Below are 15168 nucleotides of genomic sequence, written 5' to 3' on the forward strand. Positions count from 1 at the left end.
GCTGAGGCCAGTCACTAAACATGTGCTGTGTGTGCCCAGCTCTGCACACCGGGGAATGCAGGGGCCAGACCAGGCCCCCCCTGCTGGCCACGCTTCCGGCCACGGGAGGCAGACGTGCACAGGAACTGCCCAGTACTGTGGGGACACCAGATGGGAGGGACATGGGAACAAACTGGGCACAGGGCTGAAGCTTCTGCCCTGGAGGAGGGACCCAGGAAGTCTTCCCAAGAGAGATGCCGTGGATTCCAGACTTGAAATCAAAGTTCATCAAATGGAAGAGGTGGCAGGGAATGGCATTCAGGCAGAGGAAATAGAACAGGGAAAGGCACAGAGGTCAGAGAGAGCGCAGGGCGCGCTGTGTCCAACAAGCAGTGAGTGAGGCAGGTGTCTCAGAGCAGTCACAGTGAGTGTGGGCATGCTAGGGATTAGGACTAGCAGCGCAGGCTGGTGCCGTGCCGTGCCGGGAGGGGCTCAGGATCCAAGGCCAGAGTGCTGAGCATTTTTCTGGGAGCAGTGGCAGCCTCGAGGGTGTTTGAGTGACAGGGCAGTGTACCCGTCAGTGAGCCGTGCCCTGGGGAGTTGATGGCTTGTAGTAGCAAAGGCCCGGCACCCAGATCGACTGCGTGGCCTTGGGCAGGTCCTACCTCTGGGAGCCTCAGTCTCCCGGTCTGTCAGAGAGATGCTGCCGCCTTGCCCTGGGCTGCTGGAGAATGCGCTCCAGGCAGTGGCCGGCCCAGGGGAGGCCTGGGGTGGAGGCAGCTCCCGGTGGGGCTGGCAGTGACCGGCGCCCGTGCGCCCGTGACGGCCTCCCCGCCCCTGCAGACACCTGCGAGGCGGACTGCGTGCGGAAGCGAGCGGAGCAGAGCCTGCAGGCCGCCCTCAGGACTCTGCGGAAGGCCATCGGCCGGCAGCACTTCTCCGTCCAGGTCGCAGGCACTGAGTACGAAGTGGTGCAGAGGTCGGCCAAGGCCCTGGAGGCCCAGGGTGCGTGTGGCACGGGCCAGGTGCTCCAGGACGGCAAGTGCGGTGAGTCCCTGCCCACAGCCACTTCCTCTGTCCTTCCTTCCACGAGCAGCCCAGGGAACGGCCCATGAGGGAGACAGACACGTCAAGGGGGAGGTGGACAGAGCCAAGGAGGCCAGTCAGAGAGAAGCGCACAGCACTCGTCACAGTGCCTGTCACGTAAAGCACTCCCCTGGGGCCAGGCACCGGGCAGGGTGGAGGGGGCTGCAGGGGACCCTGAGAAGGGGCAGCCAGGAGGGGGCATAAGACCAGGGTCCCCACCCCTGGCCCTTCTGGAACGGATCTGGGCCATTCTGTGCCCTTTGAGCCCCAGGGACGAGGGCTGTGCCGTCTGATGGGGCAGACCCTGGGCTTGAGGCCCCGGAAGACAGGCCGCCCAGCCGCCAGCAGCCTCCCCACGTTGCCTCTGCAGTGGCCTGTGAGCCTGGCACCTACTTCCATGGAGACTCTGGCCAGTGTGCGCCGTGCATGCCGGGGACCTACCAGGACAGGGGCGGCCAGCTCAGCTGCACGCCATGCCCCAGCAGCGACGGGCTGGGCCTGGCCGGTGCCCGCAACGTATCTGAATGTGGAGGCGAGTGTGGGCCCAGCCTGGAAGGACAGGTGGGGCGGGGGCGGGGTGCCCTCTGTCTCCACCTAAGCTCCCAAAGCAAAGACCCTGGAGCCTTATGACAATTTGAAAAGCCCCGCTCTCTGCAGAGCCTGTCCTGACCTGTGCACAGAGCAGACCCACAGCGTACACTTGGCATCGGCCATGGCAGTGTACATGCACTGGGCTGTCTGCACCAGGCTCAGGCACGCCCCCTGCTGTTTGGAAAGGACATTACAATTTACAAACACCTCAACCGTTACTGGCCAGCCTGTGGTTATGGTGGAGGCACGGGGTGCGTCACAGTTGACCAAACCTGGTGCATTTTGTGGAGTACGCTGCCACCATGAAAATGCTTTTTTTTAAAGATTTTGTTGCCCTGGCTGGTGTAGTTCAGTGGATTGAGTGCGGGCCTATGAACCAGAGGATCACGGTTCGATTCCCACTCAGGGCTCATGTCTGGGTTGCAGGCCAGTTCCCAGCAGGGGACACATGAGAGGCAACCATACATTGATATTTCTCTCTCTCTCTCCTTCCCTTCCCCTCTAAAGATAAATAAGTGAAATTTTTTTAAAAGATTTTATTTATGTATTTTTAGAGATGGGGGAGGGAGATGAGGGAAAGAGAGGGAGAGAAAAGTAGATGTACAAGAGATACATTGATTGATTGCCTCTCACACACCCCCAACTGGGGACCTGGCCCACAACCCAGGCATGTGCCCTGACCAAGAATAGAACCAGTGACCTTCCAGTTCACAGGCTGGCACTCGGTCCACTGAGCCACATCAGCCATGGCCATAGAAGTGCTTTATGAAATGCGACGTGTACTAGGGCAAGAACCTTCTCGACACCGAGAATGGTACAGTCTGCCCTGAAGGTAATCTGGGAAGCCCTCAGTCCATGTGCCAAACTCAATTTGGTTTGCAAAGAGCTTTTCCAACTACCGTCCCACTTCAACCTCGTCCCTGAAAGGGACTCAGGGGCTCTTGCCCATCAGCCTCCTGTCCCGGGCCATTGTGGGAGTCACCCAAGGGAATGGGGAAAGCATGCCTGTGAGGGTGGCTAAGTGGGACCCTTAGGGTGGTGCAGAGACCTCCAGCCTTTCCTGGGGACAGACGAAGTTGGAGCCCAGGCCTGAGTTCCACAGGCTGCCGTCTGGCCTCCGGCCCCTGCCCCTCCCGGAGCACAGTCTCTGTCCCCGGGGACCTCCGAGTGGCCCAGCTGGGAGCAGAGAACCCAGAGCCTAGGCTGAGGGGGCACTAAGCCACCCCTCACTCAGTGCCAGAACACCCTGCAATAAATGACCTCCCACCATCTCCTAGCTCCCCGTGGGGGCTCCACACTTTCCAGCTCAGGGGCAAAGTTACTTGCTCTTCTTGCTGGTGGGAGAAGCCAGCCAGGCCTGGCCAAGCCACACACTGGGGAGCCTCTAGCAGCTGCCGACTAGGGGCCGGCCTTGGGCGGCCCAGGCTTCCTCCTAGGTGCCTGCCCCTACCCACCCCCAATGTTGGTGCCTTGGTGCGCCCTCCCCAGGGGCAGACGAGGGCTGAGAGGAGGCCCTGGATGGGGGCAGCCCTCCTGTAGCCCGAGTGAACCGTGACCTCTGTCTTCCAGGCCAGTGCTCTCCGGGTTCCTTCTCGGCTGATGGCTTCCGGCCCTGCCAGGACTGCCCCGTGGGCACGTACCAGCCAGAGCCCGGGCGCACTGGCTGTTTCCTCTGCGGTGGGGGGCTGCTCACCAAGCACGGGGGCGCAGCCTCCTTCCAAGACTGTGAGGCCAAAGGTGAGGATGCCCCCACAGGCCTGGCAGAAATACCCAGGGACCATTTTCTGCCCGCAAACCTCCCAGGTCAGAGGAGGAGCCTGGGACTATCAGGCAAGAGACTAGGTGGCTGGCACTGAGCCACACACCGAGACAGCAGTTACTGTGTGGAGCTCTGAGCCCCTGGAGCCACCAGGGGGCGCTGCCAGCACCTCTGGGCACTGGAAGGGCTTCCTGCTGCCAGTAGAAGGGAGGGTGTGGCAGGAGGAGGGTGAAGAAGTGCGGGGACAGCAGGGACAGTGGGGCAAGGTCAGCGTCTCACCTTACGAGAGACCCTCTCTCCAGAGCCACCAGCTGAAATCCAGCCACTCCTCCTCTCACAGTCCCAGTCCTCACCCCCACCCCAGGAGTCACCCTCCACTGGCCCACTGACAGCCCGCTCCCCTCCGAACCCCCCTCAGATGGAGCGTGGGAGCACTCTGCAGCCCCTGGACGGGATCAGGGAACAGAGGGGTCAGCCTGCCCAGGGACTGGGCTCGGGTGGTGGGAGGTCAGCGGGCGGTGGGGAAGGGCCTCCAATGCTGTGCTGGGACCTCGGGGACAGGAGGCCCAGGGAGAGTGCCCCACCCTTCCCCACCGGTGCCCCCCCAGTGCACTGCTCCCCGGGCCACCACTACAACACCACCACCCACCGGTGCGTCCGCTGCCCGGCCGGCACCTACCAGCCCGAGTTCGGCCAGAACCACTGCATTGCCTGCCCGGGCAACACCAGCACGGACTTCGACGGCTCCACCAACGTCACGCACTGCAAAAGTAGGTGCCACCCCTCCCAGCGTCTAAGTGCTGGGGCGCTGGGAGGGGCCAGGGGCAGGGATGTCCACCCAGAGGCCTATGCGTGGGAGCGGAGCTCAGCATGGCCTGGTCTGCAGAACGCTGGTTGCGCGCCTGGCGTGCACAGGTTCCACTGCCCCCCGGGGCGGCCCGCGCCTCTGTGCCAGGCCGGGCCCTGCGGCAGGCTCTGGCCCTGGGGAAGGAAAAGCCAGGCCGGGCCAGTGAGTCTGGGGGCAGCTGCCAAGAGCCAGGCCCTACAGGTGGAAGGCAGGCACGGAGGAGACTGCCAGGTGCATGAGAACCAGACCCCCAGGTCACAGGAAGCAGGATGCCAGGTGTGGCCAGGGTGGCCGTGCCGGGAAAAGACCACGCCCCTGCCCATGTTCATAAGCAACTTTCCCCAAAGAAATGTGGGCAGCACCAATCGGGTAAACCGGTAACACCTCGGGCCCACACTGAGCGAGTCATTTGGGCCTAACAAAGAGGGTGGTGTCTTTAGGTATTTTGATTCATTTTTCAGAGTTCTTAGGGGCTCATGTTGTGGCATTTTACCCTTTCCCCACTCCGCTTCCAGCCAGTCAGTCCCTGTCCTGGGCTGCTATTCATCTCTAATCCTGAAAGGCACAGTCCTGGAGGTGAGGCTGTCCCCTCTGCCCAGGGCTGTCCCCAGCTGCGTCTGCAGCCCTCGGGGCAGGAGAGCAGGCACAGTGGTGAAGCTCAACAGAGACCGAGTTTTAAACGTTCTAGTGAGTAAAAGTAGGGAAACCAAGTGGGAAGGAAGCTTCTGGAAGAAAAAAGTGAAACGAAATGTGTCCCAGAAACTTTGATACGAGGACAGGATTTGTAAATGAGAATGTATGAGAAAATCGTGTGTATCCCATATTTACATTCAGTTCTCTTTGCTTAAAGATGGTGACTTCCTTTGTAAGGCTCAGGCAGGGACCACTTAAGCTCATAAAAAAGTCCCATGTGGCCTCTTCCAGGATAGCCAGCTGAGCTAAATCAGAACAGAATGGGAGTGGGTCTCTCTTCCCTCCATGTGTTGCCTGCTGACCCCTCATCCTTCCTGCTCAGGGGAGGACCACCCCCGGCACCCGCTGGGCACTAGGGCGATGTTGAGTAAAGGCGTGAGCAGACGGGGGTGGAGACGAAGGGGATGCTGGGGCTCACTCAGGCTCTGACGGCTGCCCGTCCCCGGGGCCGCGGCTCCAGGCAGGAGGCCCAGACACAAAGACGGGGATTCAGGCGAGGCAGCCAAGGGCACCCAGGAAGAAGCCATGCTCACCGGCCCTCAGAGAGCCAAAACACATGGGGGCCTGCCCTCCAGCTCAGGGTAGGGGTTGGGGAGGGGACCCCCAGGGAAGACAGGTTCAGGGTCTGGCTGGCCCACGGACAGGGTCTGGCTGGCCCACGGACAGGGCCAGGGGGAGGCAGGCCAAGAACAGACAGAGGCCTGCCAGCCTCCAAGGCTGCAGCTGGCCAGCCACTGACCAGCTAGGCCTGACCAGGCCCACGGGCCACGGCACCCACAGACCAGCACTGCGGCGGTGAGCTCGGTGACTACACGGGCTACATCGAGTCCCCCAACTACCCCGGCGACTACCCGGCCAACGCGGAGTGCGTGTGGAACATCTCCCCGCCCCCCAAGCGCAGGGTCCTCGTCGTGGTCCCCGAGATCTTCCTGCCCATCGAGGACGAGTGCGGCGACGTCCTGGTCATGCGCAAGAGCGGTACGTGCCCACCCCGCACTCCCCGCAGTGTCTCAGGGCCAGGCCCGAGTCTCCTTCCATCTGACTCTAAGAGGCGGGCGTTGCAGAGCTGTTTGGAAAGGTCTGGAAAGCTCCGAGTCCGCCCGTCTCTCATCTCAGCTGTCCTTCCATGCCCTGCCCCGCTGCCCAGACCGAGACCCTGGGGGTGACCCTACTCCACAGGCCTCCTCCTCCCTCTGAAGCTGGGGCAGGGGTGGCAGAGGGCCACTCTGAGCCCGCACACAAGACACCAGAGTCAGAACGCCCATCGCCTCCCCTCCACGGGCCCCAGTCTCCCAGCTTGTCACCCCCACCAGGGGCTCGTGGTGGGACATCAGGTGGTGAGCAGGGGCCCGGTACCACCACAGCCAGAAGGGCCCAGGTGCCCTTGAGCCCCCGAGGGACCAGGCTAAATTCCTCACAGCGTGTGCTGTCTTGGGGCCGTGGCGCCCAAGGGAGCAGGTTCCTGGTCAGAGGTCAGGGGCAGGGGAACACAGGCAGACACAGAATGACAGCTGCCCACCTGGGCCCAGGCTGCCTCTGAGACTTGGGGACCGGGGCGAGAGTGGGAGGCGCCGCGTGGTCTTCATCCCTGTGTCCCACTCGGTGTCGCTGAGGAGCTGGAGATGCGCCGTGTCCTGTGAGGACTGAGGCCACAAAGGGCCAGGAGCTGCCCAGGGTCCCACGGCAGCTCAGAACCCCCCCCCCCGCTTGTCTCCAGCCCCCCAGTCCCAGCATTCTCCCCACCCTCTGCTGCGCACACACAGGGCCGAGCGTTAGGGGAACCAGCCTCTCCTGCCTCAGGACCACCCCGGGAAGCCTCCCCAGGGATCCGTACGGTCCTGCCAGGACTGCCCCGTGGGCATGTACCATACGGTGGTGGGTTACCCCAGGCCCTCACAGGGTGGGGGCTCTCCTCAGATCTGACCTAAAACAGTCCTGTCCTTGAGGAGCAGGTGGCAGGGAAACAGTGACAATCCTATAGAGAGAGGCTGTAGTAAAGAGTTCGCCGGAGCAGAGCAGGAATGTGGCAGGGATGGAGCAGTCAGGAAGGCTTCCTGGAGGAGGAAGCATGGAAATGGGTTCAGAAGAATAAGTAGGAACTGGGGTTGAGGGTTGAGGGTAGGGAAGGGCATCTGAGGTAGAGGTAATACATGTGGACACCAGGTGGCTGGAGCCTTTGAAGCGATGGGCCTTGTGGGTGCTGGGCGGCTGACTGGGTAGGGTGGCGAGCAGCCCGAGGCGGAGGACGGGGGTGGGCAAGGAGCAATGGCGTGTCTTCGCCCCCAGCCTCGCCCACATCCATCACCACCTATGAGACCTGCCAGACCTACGAGAGGCCCATCGCCTTCACCTCCCGCTCCCGGAAGCTCTGGATCCAGTTCAAATCCAATGAAGGCAACAGCGGCAAAGGCTTCCAAGTGCCCTATGTCACCTACGATGGTGAGCCTGGCCACACTACGCACCCAGCCCAGGCCGGCCCTGGGTACAGGGAGCCTAGTCACCCCCCCACCACCTCAGGGGGCTGCAGTCTTGGGGTGGGAGGCACAGGCATGTAACAGGCCCAGGGCACAGATAGGGGAGCAATGCGTGGGGTCCGTGGGCTTCAGCACAAGGCACCACCCCAGCAGGGTTTTGAGGATTAAATAGGGGTGTTCCAGCTAGTGAGACCTGGAGAGCAATTTGGGGGGAGGGCCCAGAGGCTCAGAGGCAGAGCTGCAGGTGGCTGGCCGGCGTGGGGAGGGCAGGGGCCGCGGTGGCAGGGGCGTGCCGGCCGCTCTGCAGCCTCACCTTCCTGCCCCGCGGGCGCAGAGGACTACCAGCAGCTGATAGAGGACATCGTTCGCGACGGGCGGCTGTACGCCTCGGAGAATCACCAGGAGATTTTGAAAGTGAGTGAGCGTCTTTGTGGGAAGGGCCCCTGTGATCCCGGGACAGGGGCCTGTGGGGACCCAGGGCCATACCTGCCCCCCCCCCCCTAGCAGAGAAGGAGGGTGTGACAGGTGAGGAGAAGGTGCTGGCCCCAGGGGTCTAGCCCAGTACCTGGTGGCTTGTCCCTGGACAGGCGCCTTACGAGCTGTCAGCCTGACTTTCCACATCTGTGAAGTGAGGGTAGTTTTTGACAGGGGGCCTCTTAAAATCAGTGGGGTCGAGCACTGCCTTTGGGATGGGCTCCTTTCTCATCCTGTTCGTGGCCCCGAAGAACAGAGCCACCTCGTCACACAAGGGTCCAGGGGGCTGTGGCCGTCAGGCAGCAGACACCAGGCAGGGCCCAGGACGCCGGCGTCCTCGCTGCACCCGAGGCCCACCTGGGGCCGGCCTGGGCTCCGCCCCACAGGCACACCCAAGCCATTAGTCAGACAGTTACGACTAAAACTTATTTATGGACAGGGAGGTGTGGGCTCCTGAAACCTGCCAGCCCCTCCCTGCCCCACCCCCGCCCTGCACCAGTGAGGCAGTGGCTGGGCCCTGGCTGGAGGTTAGTAGGCCGAGCTGCGCTCCTGCTGTTGCTACTGGCTTGGATGCAGAGACAGCTCACGGCCAGGGGTGCTCCAGGCCCACCCACTCCTGCACACAGTAGGCAGTTTATAAGTCCAGAGGCCGGCCCTGCTGCAGACCGCAGAGCTTGGAGTTCAGCACTGGGCCCAGCGTGTGGGTCCTCGCTCTCACTGCTGGGCCTGTGCCTCGCAGCCTGAGCGGAGGGTCCCTGCCCCTCACTCAGGGGACAGCCACCTTCCCAGCCAGAGAGCCAGTCCCAGGCAGAAGCTAGGGAGCAGGTTCTGGGAGTACAGTTTTACCCTCGGGCCTGGGTTCCAACATGTTTTGTTTCACAGCAGGATGCTTACTGAATAAAGTGTTATTGGAACCCCAAGAGTTCCAACCAATAGACTATCTTTAAAAAAAATTTGAGAGTTTATTTGCGCCAAACTGACATGCTGGTGAACACCCCCAATAGACTACTTAAAAACCATTAGTCAGACAGTTACGACTAAAACTTATTTATGGACAGGGAGGTGTGGGCTCCTGAAACCTGCCAGCCCCTCCCTGCCCCACCCCCGCCCTGCACCGGAGAAGCGGCTGGGCCCTGGCCGAAGGGACCTCAGCCAGCCTGGCCGTGCCTTTCAGGACAAGAAGCTGATCAAGGCCCTCTTCGACGTGCTGGCGCACCCCCAGAACTACTTCAAGTACACAGCCCAGGAGTCCAAGGAGATGTTCCCGCGGTCCTTCATCAAACTGCTGCGCTCCAAAGTGTCCCGGTTCCTGCGGCCTTACAAATAACGCCGCTGCCGGCTCGGGACGCCCGTGTCCGGAGGGGAGGGCGAGGGGGGAGCCTGCCCTCCACGGCAGCGGCTCAGAAGCTGCTCCAACGGGCCTGCGCATCGCCTCGGGGAGTCGCCGCGGAGGCTGCCCTTCAGGAAGGCCCACCGGTCGGCGAGGGCGGGACCCCACCCAGGCAGAGACCCCAGCCCGCCCGCCCACGCTCACGCCTCCCGTCGCTGCCCCGCCTCCCGTCGCCGCCCCGGTGGGAGAACACTTGTTAAAGCAGCCTTTCTCCTCCCCTCTGCCTGCTGGTTTCCAGGCTGCCGGGAGCGCCCTCTCCTGGCAGGACACTGCACCGCCACGAGGGCGGGTCCTGGCGGGCATTGGAAGTCGGCAGATGCCCCTTGGTGACAGACGTCTCCGGAGGCTGTTGGAGGCCTGATGGGAGACGAGCAGCCCGGCCTCGCAGAGGAGGGTGTGTGAGGGCGTCTGGAGGGCTTTGATAAGCGGGGTGCAGCTGCTGCCGCAGGGGCAGCCACACCCAGAGCCCCGGCCGCAGGCCCAGGATGTGTTGCCTTGCGGTCAGGTCCGGAGGACTCAGAGGCACAGAAAACAGCTGCTGGGGAAGAAAGTGCTTTCCCTTGATAGAGGTCTAATTAAGTATTATATGTATAAGTATAAATATATATACTTCTATCTGTGGGTACTTTAGGGAAAGTCTCCTCAGTAACTGTAAATATTGCAACCCCGCCTGGTCTCCGGCAGCCAGTGAGCACCCCAGCTTTTGCTGGCTTCCCTGGCTGATTAAACGGCTTCCCCAGACGCTGGCCACCCCTGTTTCTGTGCGGCCAGGAGCCTGCAGGCCAGGGACGAGGCGGGCCGGCTGTGGACACACTTCGGAAGATGAGACCTTCGGGATGGGGCTCCAGGGCTCTGCTGGGTGCTGCCCTCAGACGGAACGTGGTGGAAGGCGGGTTCCCCCAAACCCCTTGCCGGGGGTGCAGGGACCCAGTGGTCAGCTTCCGGAGGGACCTGGGTCTGACCTTGAGGCCATGACTTTGGGGCCCATGCTGTGCCCTCGTGGCACTGGAAGCAGGGCCGTCCCCACAGGAGCACAGGCTGTATGACCACAGAGGCCTCCAGAGCAGTGGCTCGCTCCTTCCTCGTCCTGGAGCAGGCAGGGGTGGCCCCAGGCCCAGGCAGCCCCAGGGCCGGAGTGCCAGCCTCCAGGCAGGCTGCTTCCTGCCCTGCCAGGCTGCCTCCCTCTCGGAGTCTGTCTTTAAAAAAGAAAAGTCTGGAATTCGACTGAGTTGCCTGGAGTCCCACTCCGACAGGAGGCCGGCACCTGGGACAGAGCTGCTGCCGCCGTGACGTGCAGAGGCCATGATGTGCGGAGACGGCGGCCACCGGGGCAGGATGGGCCTGGGACGTGGTCCGTAGTTATAGGGTTAAAAGGTATTTGGGGTCCCAAGGAACGTGGGAGAATCAGAAAGGGAACCCCAGCCCCCAGGCCGTTTCCTCCCCCCCCCACCTCCTCCCAGGGCCGAGCCGAGCCGAGCAGCTGGCCGTGAGCCTGGCGTGAGAAGCATCCTCGGCCCTGAGAATGGCGACGACAGGCAGGCCGGCCAGGTCCCCCTGCCACCCACAGCCATCACTTGTCCCAGCTAGGACAAGTTCCCCAACGAGCTGCCATCAGCACCTTCTCTGCCAAAACCAGCTCAAGTTGGGAGGGGCAGCACCTGGGGGGCAGGTCAGGGCCAGCCAAGGAGCCCCACGGGGCTTCCCCTGGTCACTACACTGCCCTTCCCCTGGTCACAGTCCATGAAAGCCAGCCCTAGTTCCCAGAAAGAGTCCTGTCTTCCCTTGCCGAGCCCTCAGTCGTCCTTGGAAATCAGGCTCCTCCAGAACAGGCCCCAGAACAGCTCCAGGGGAGGGGACTGGGAGGGGTTTTTTCCAATTGTCCCCCCAAAAATAGGACCAGGAAGACCTGTCACCTCTCTGCCTCTTCCTGCTGCTCCTGCACAGGATGCCTGCCACGTGCCCCCACATGCCCACTAACCTGCCCGCCCCGTCAGCGGGAGTCCACTCAGCCCACAGCCGCCACAACACCCTCATCAGTCCCTGCCCCCGCAGTGTCCCCGCAGGACAGGGCAGGGCAGGGCCGACTTGGACGTGGGGCCCTCACCCCTTCACAAGGACCAGGCCGCCCACAACCCACACAGTCACCATCCAGCCCTCCCTCCCGGGTAACACACCTCCCACACCATTGGGGGTGCTCACAGTCCAGTGGTGGGGTCTGGCCTGAATCTCCATTTTCAGGGCCCCACCTTGTGAGCCTGGAGCTGTCCCCCGTCCTCAGGGCCCAGTGGTCCTGGGGCCCCTCTGGTCCAAAAGCCCCACTTTTCCACGTCTCCACACTGTGGGAACTAGTGGCAGCTGGGCTCACACGAGGTGGCCGTCCCCCTGGCTCCGGGTGGAGGTGGAGAGCAAGGACACAGAAGGGACGGGGCCCAGGTGGGTTATGAGATGAACCCCCCGAGGACTGAGGTACAGACAACCCATGCTGCCCAAAGGAGAAGCCAGCGTGGGGGGCGCTGAGCCAGAAGGGGCACAGCCCACTCCTGACGGACATTGGTCTTGAGCAGCCACAGCCCCACCCCAGCCAGTGTCTGCCCTTCGCCTGGCATGGACCTTCGGTGGCCAGCCAGCCAGTGAACTCCAAGGGAAGGAGCTAAGGAACAAGCTGCTGGAAGCAAGAGCCGCCGCCTTGGCCAGGACCGACGGCAGGGGCCGAGGCTGGCTGTGCTCCTGGTGCGGCAGCACACCGGCCAGCTGGAGACGCTTGGAGGAGGGCGCCTCGTACCCCTGCCAGGGGCCTCGGGCAAGGAGGAGCGCCCCTGTCCTCCCCACCCTCCCCTGTTGGCCTCTGGCCCCAACTGAACTAAGTTGGGTTAATGAGCAAACGTTTGCTGAGTACCTACTGCGTGCTAGGCCCCAGAAAAGGAGGGAGACTAGAGCTGGGCCAACGGGGTCCTCTGGGAAGCTCCCGTGGCCACAGATGAGTGGGGCCAGACACGGAAGAGCCCAGCAGTCTCCTCAGGAGAAGACGCCCCCCCACCCCAGGGGGCACCACCCAGGACCCTCAGCAGGGATGGAGGGCGTGTGCAGACAGGTGGAGCAGAGCTGGGGACACAGATTTGCGTGTCAAGAAGGATGTCGCGGGAGAAGCTACAGCCACGCTCCGCCGTGGGTGGAGAGGTGCGCACAGGCCACAGCCACCAGCTTAGGACGGCAGCCTCTGCCGCACACAGTGCCTGCCGCTGGCGCTTACACTCCAGAAGGGAGCTCCGTTCTCGTTACCCAGGAACCCCAGCTTTTTTTGACCACCCCACTCCATGCCTGGAAGCTGGTCAGCCTGGTAAACTGCATCTTCGCGTTCACCAAAGACAGGGGGGCGGCAGCCCGGCCCTCTGACCAGGGCAACAGCACAGCGCGCCTATGCCGTCCAGGGCAATGGCGGGAGGACTTGATGTTCTAGAGACAGCAAACAGCTCCGGTTCTCCCACGGCTGCCTCTGCAGCCCCCACAGACTGCTGGGCCCTCCGGGAGTGAGCCTACGTCCTAGGCACCTACTGTGTGCCCAACACAGCGCCACACAAGCTGGAGTCAGCCTTACCCAGCCAGCCTTGCTTCTTGGAGAGGGCACCTGCAAGGGCTACCTCGCCATACCCAGGGCCCAGACAACACAGCCATGGCCCCAGGTTCCCTCCCGGGGTCCTGCGCAGCACAGGTGGCCCCCAAAGAGCAGGACCCTCTGTTCTTTTGAGGGCTCCCCAGAGCCTAAACGCACTCTACGGAATTCTCTGGAGACCCCAAGTCTCGGCAGGAGGGGCCAGAGGTCCCCCCACACCCTTTCCTGGCTGGCTCTGGGCTGAACCCTTTACCATCTGCACACACGAGGCCCCTGCCCCTGCAAGGTGGGTGCGCCAAACTTGAGCTTCAGGTGTGGAGATGGAGACTCTGGGCGACCAAGAGGCCTGCCTGAGGCAAACAGTAACTCATGGAACTGAGCGCAAAGCAAGCCCGCCTGGCCCGAAAGGAGGAAACTCTCTCGCTGAGATGTTGGCACTGCCTGTTACAGGTCGGTCGGCCCTGGCGGTCATGTCCAGGGCGGGGATATGCAGGGCAGAGAGGACAGAGGGAGGAGGGGTGCAAGTGGGGACTTAGTGCCAACGCCTCCCTCTGAGAAAGGCGGTCCTCTCCCTTCTCCCTGGGGGGGCAGCACCACCATTCCAACCTGAGCTCCAGGGGTGAGTCCCTGCTCTGCCCTGGCCCAGCGCCCCCTCCCCTGACTTCCCCTCGCACAGGCCCCAGTGCATGCTCAGTAGAGAGTTTGGGTCCCTTTGCCAACAGTGTGGTGAAAAGCAGGTGTCAGGGAAAGCTGGCTGATGCCAAGTATGTTGATGTTCAGTCCAGAGGCCACGCGGAGCTTCGGGGAGACTTCTTACTCCGCTGAGGTCAGAACCTGGAGCAGCCTGAGCAGACGCAGCCCCCACTGCTCTGGGCAGCCTGCGGCCGTGGGCAGGAGCCAGAGAGCGGAGCCCCAGTGCCCACAGCCTTCGCCCAGCTCCGGTGGAGGCTGCTGGGCTGCTGTCCTGCTGTCCTGGCGCTTTGGCAATCACTGCCTAGAGTGACAGATGCCAGTGTGACCACGTTTTTCTTTTAGTTGCCTTGAATATCCGAAGTTTTGTTTTCTCCATTATGTTCATACCTATGCATGTAATTAAACATTTGTGAAAAAGCACTCCAATAATAAACAGATGAACTTCAAGACTGCTCCTTCCTCTTATTCATCACAGGTCATGAAGGGTGGGGAACAGGGACAAAAGGTAACCGAAATCAGGAAAGAAAAAAATTTCGTCAGAAATCCCCTGGCTGTGCCCTAGCTCAGTGGGTTGCGGGGCCAGGTCCCCAGTTGGAGGCCTTGTGAGAGGCAACCTGTTTCTCTCACACACTGATGTTTCTCTCCCTTTCTCCCTCCCTTCCCTCTCTCTAAAAACAAGTAGCCCTGGCTGGCGTGGCTCAGTGGATTGAGTGCTGACCTGTGAACCACAGGGTGTCCGGTGGTTTGATCCCCAGTCAAGACACATACCTGGGTTGTGGGCCAGGTCCCTAGGGGATGCACCTGAGGCCACCACACATGGATGTTTCTTTCCCTCGCTTTCTCCTTCCCTTCCCTGCTCTCTAAAAACAAGTGAAATAAAATCTTTTAAAAAAATCACAGTTGTCAAAATTTTACAAGTATTCTTTAAAGATTTTATTATTTATTTTTAGAGAGGGGAAGGGAAGAAGAGAGGGAGAGAAACATCAATGTGTGGTTGCCTCTCACATGCCCCCAACCGGGGACCTGGCCTGCAACCCAGGCACGTGCTGTGGCTGGGAATCCAACTGGCGACCCTTCGATTCACAGGCTAGAGCTCAATCCACTGGGCCACACCAGCCAGGGCTACAAGTGATTTTTTTTCATATAGTAATTGAACTACAGTATTTTTGTAACAAAGCAATGTTAGATACAATTCAAAACAAAACAAAAACAACCTTTCCCTCTCCCTTTTTCCCTGCACCCCTCCCCATCTGGAGTTTGGAAGTTTGACTCTTTACAGACCGATTTCAGTGTCCTAGCCGCACTGCACAAGCCCTCTAAACCGATACATTTTGTTCAAATTCAGTTTAAAACTTTTAATCGAAAAAGTCAGCAACTGAAGGGCCAAAAACAAGAAACAAACCGCTTCAGCCTTTGTGCCTCTTAGCAAAATACAACTGCTGGAAAGTTGCGCCCGGGAAGCCAACAAACCCGTGGCTGTGGACGTGCGGACGCGTGCGGGAGGAAGAAACGTGACCGCCACGGTTCTTTCCGCTGGTCTCATCCAGGAGACAGCAGGCAGATTAACAAGAG

At 61.4% G+C, this 15168-nt stretch overlaps 1 protein-coding gene across 5 annotated transcripts in view; it reads left to right on the forward strand.

Moving 5' to 3' along the window:
- The window catches only part of SCUBE1 (signal peptide, CUB domain and EGF like domain containing 1), a 112338-nt gene extending 98318 nt beyond the window's left edge, over nucleotides 1–14020 (forward strand). For 3 of the 5 annotated variants that reach the window (XM_037160799.2, XM_037160801.2, XM_037160800.2), the window contains 8 exons: nucleotides 823–1026; nucleotides 1436–1597; nucleotides 3226–3393; nucleotides 4024–4185; nucleotides 5736–5933; nucleotides 7242–7394; nucleotides 7764–7843; nucleotides 9078–14020. In XM_037160799.2, the coding sequence (XP_037016694.2) occupies nucleotides 823–1026; nucleotides 1436–1597; nucleotides 3226–3393; nucleotides 4024–4185; nucleotides 5736–5933; nucleotides 7242–7394; nucleotides 7764–7843; nucleotides 9078–9230 (1280 nt within the window). In that variant the 3' untranslated portion in view covers nucleotides 9231–14020. The remainder of the gene's footprint in view (nucleotides 1–822; nucleotides 1027–1435; nucleotides 1598–3225; nucleotides 3394–4023; nucleotides 4186–5735; nucleotides 5934–7241; nucleotides 7395–7763; nucleotides 7844–9077) is intronic. The other 2 variants (XR_008391021.1, XR_008391022.1) reach the window with 2 other exon arrangements.
- The last annotated feature ends 1148 nt before the right edge of the window (nucleotides 14021–15168 follow it).

The sequence above is a fragment of the Artibeus jamaicensis genome, unplaced genomic scaffold, assembly GCF_021234435.1.
Source record: "Artibeus jamaicensis isolate MK-2021 breed Jamaican fruit bat unplaced genomic scaffold, CSHL_Jam_final contig_233, whole genome shotgun sequence".
Lineage (NCBI taxonomy): Eukaryota > Metazoa > Chordata > Mammalia > Chiroptera > Phyllostomidae > Artibeus > Artibeus jamaicensis.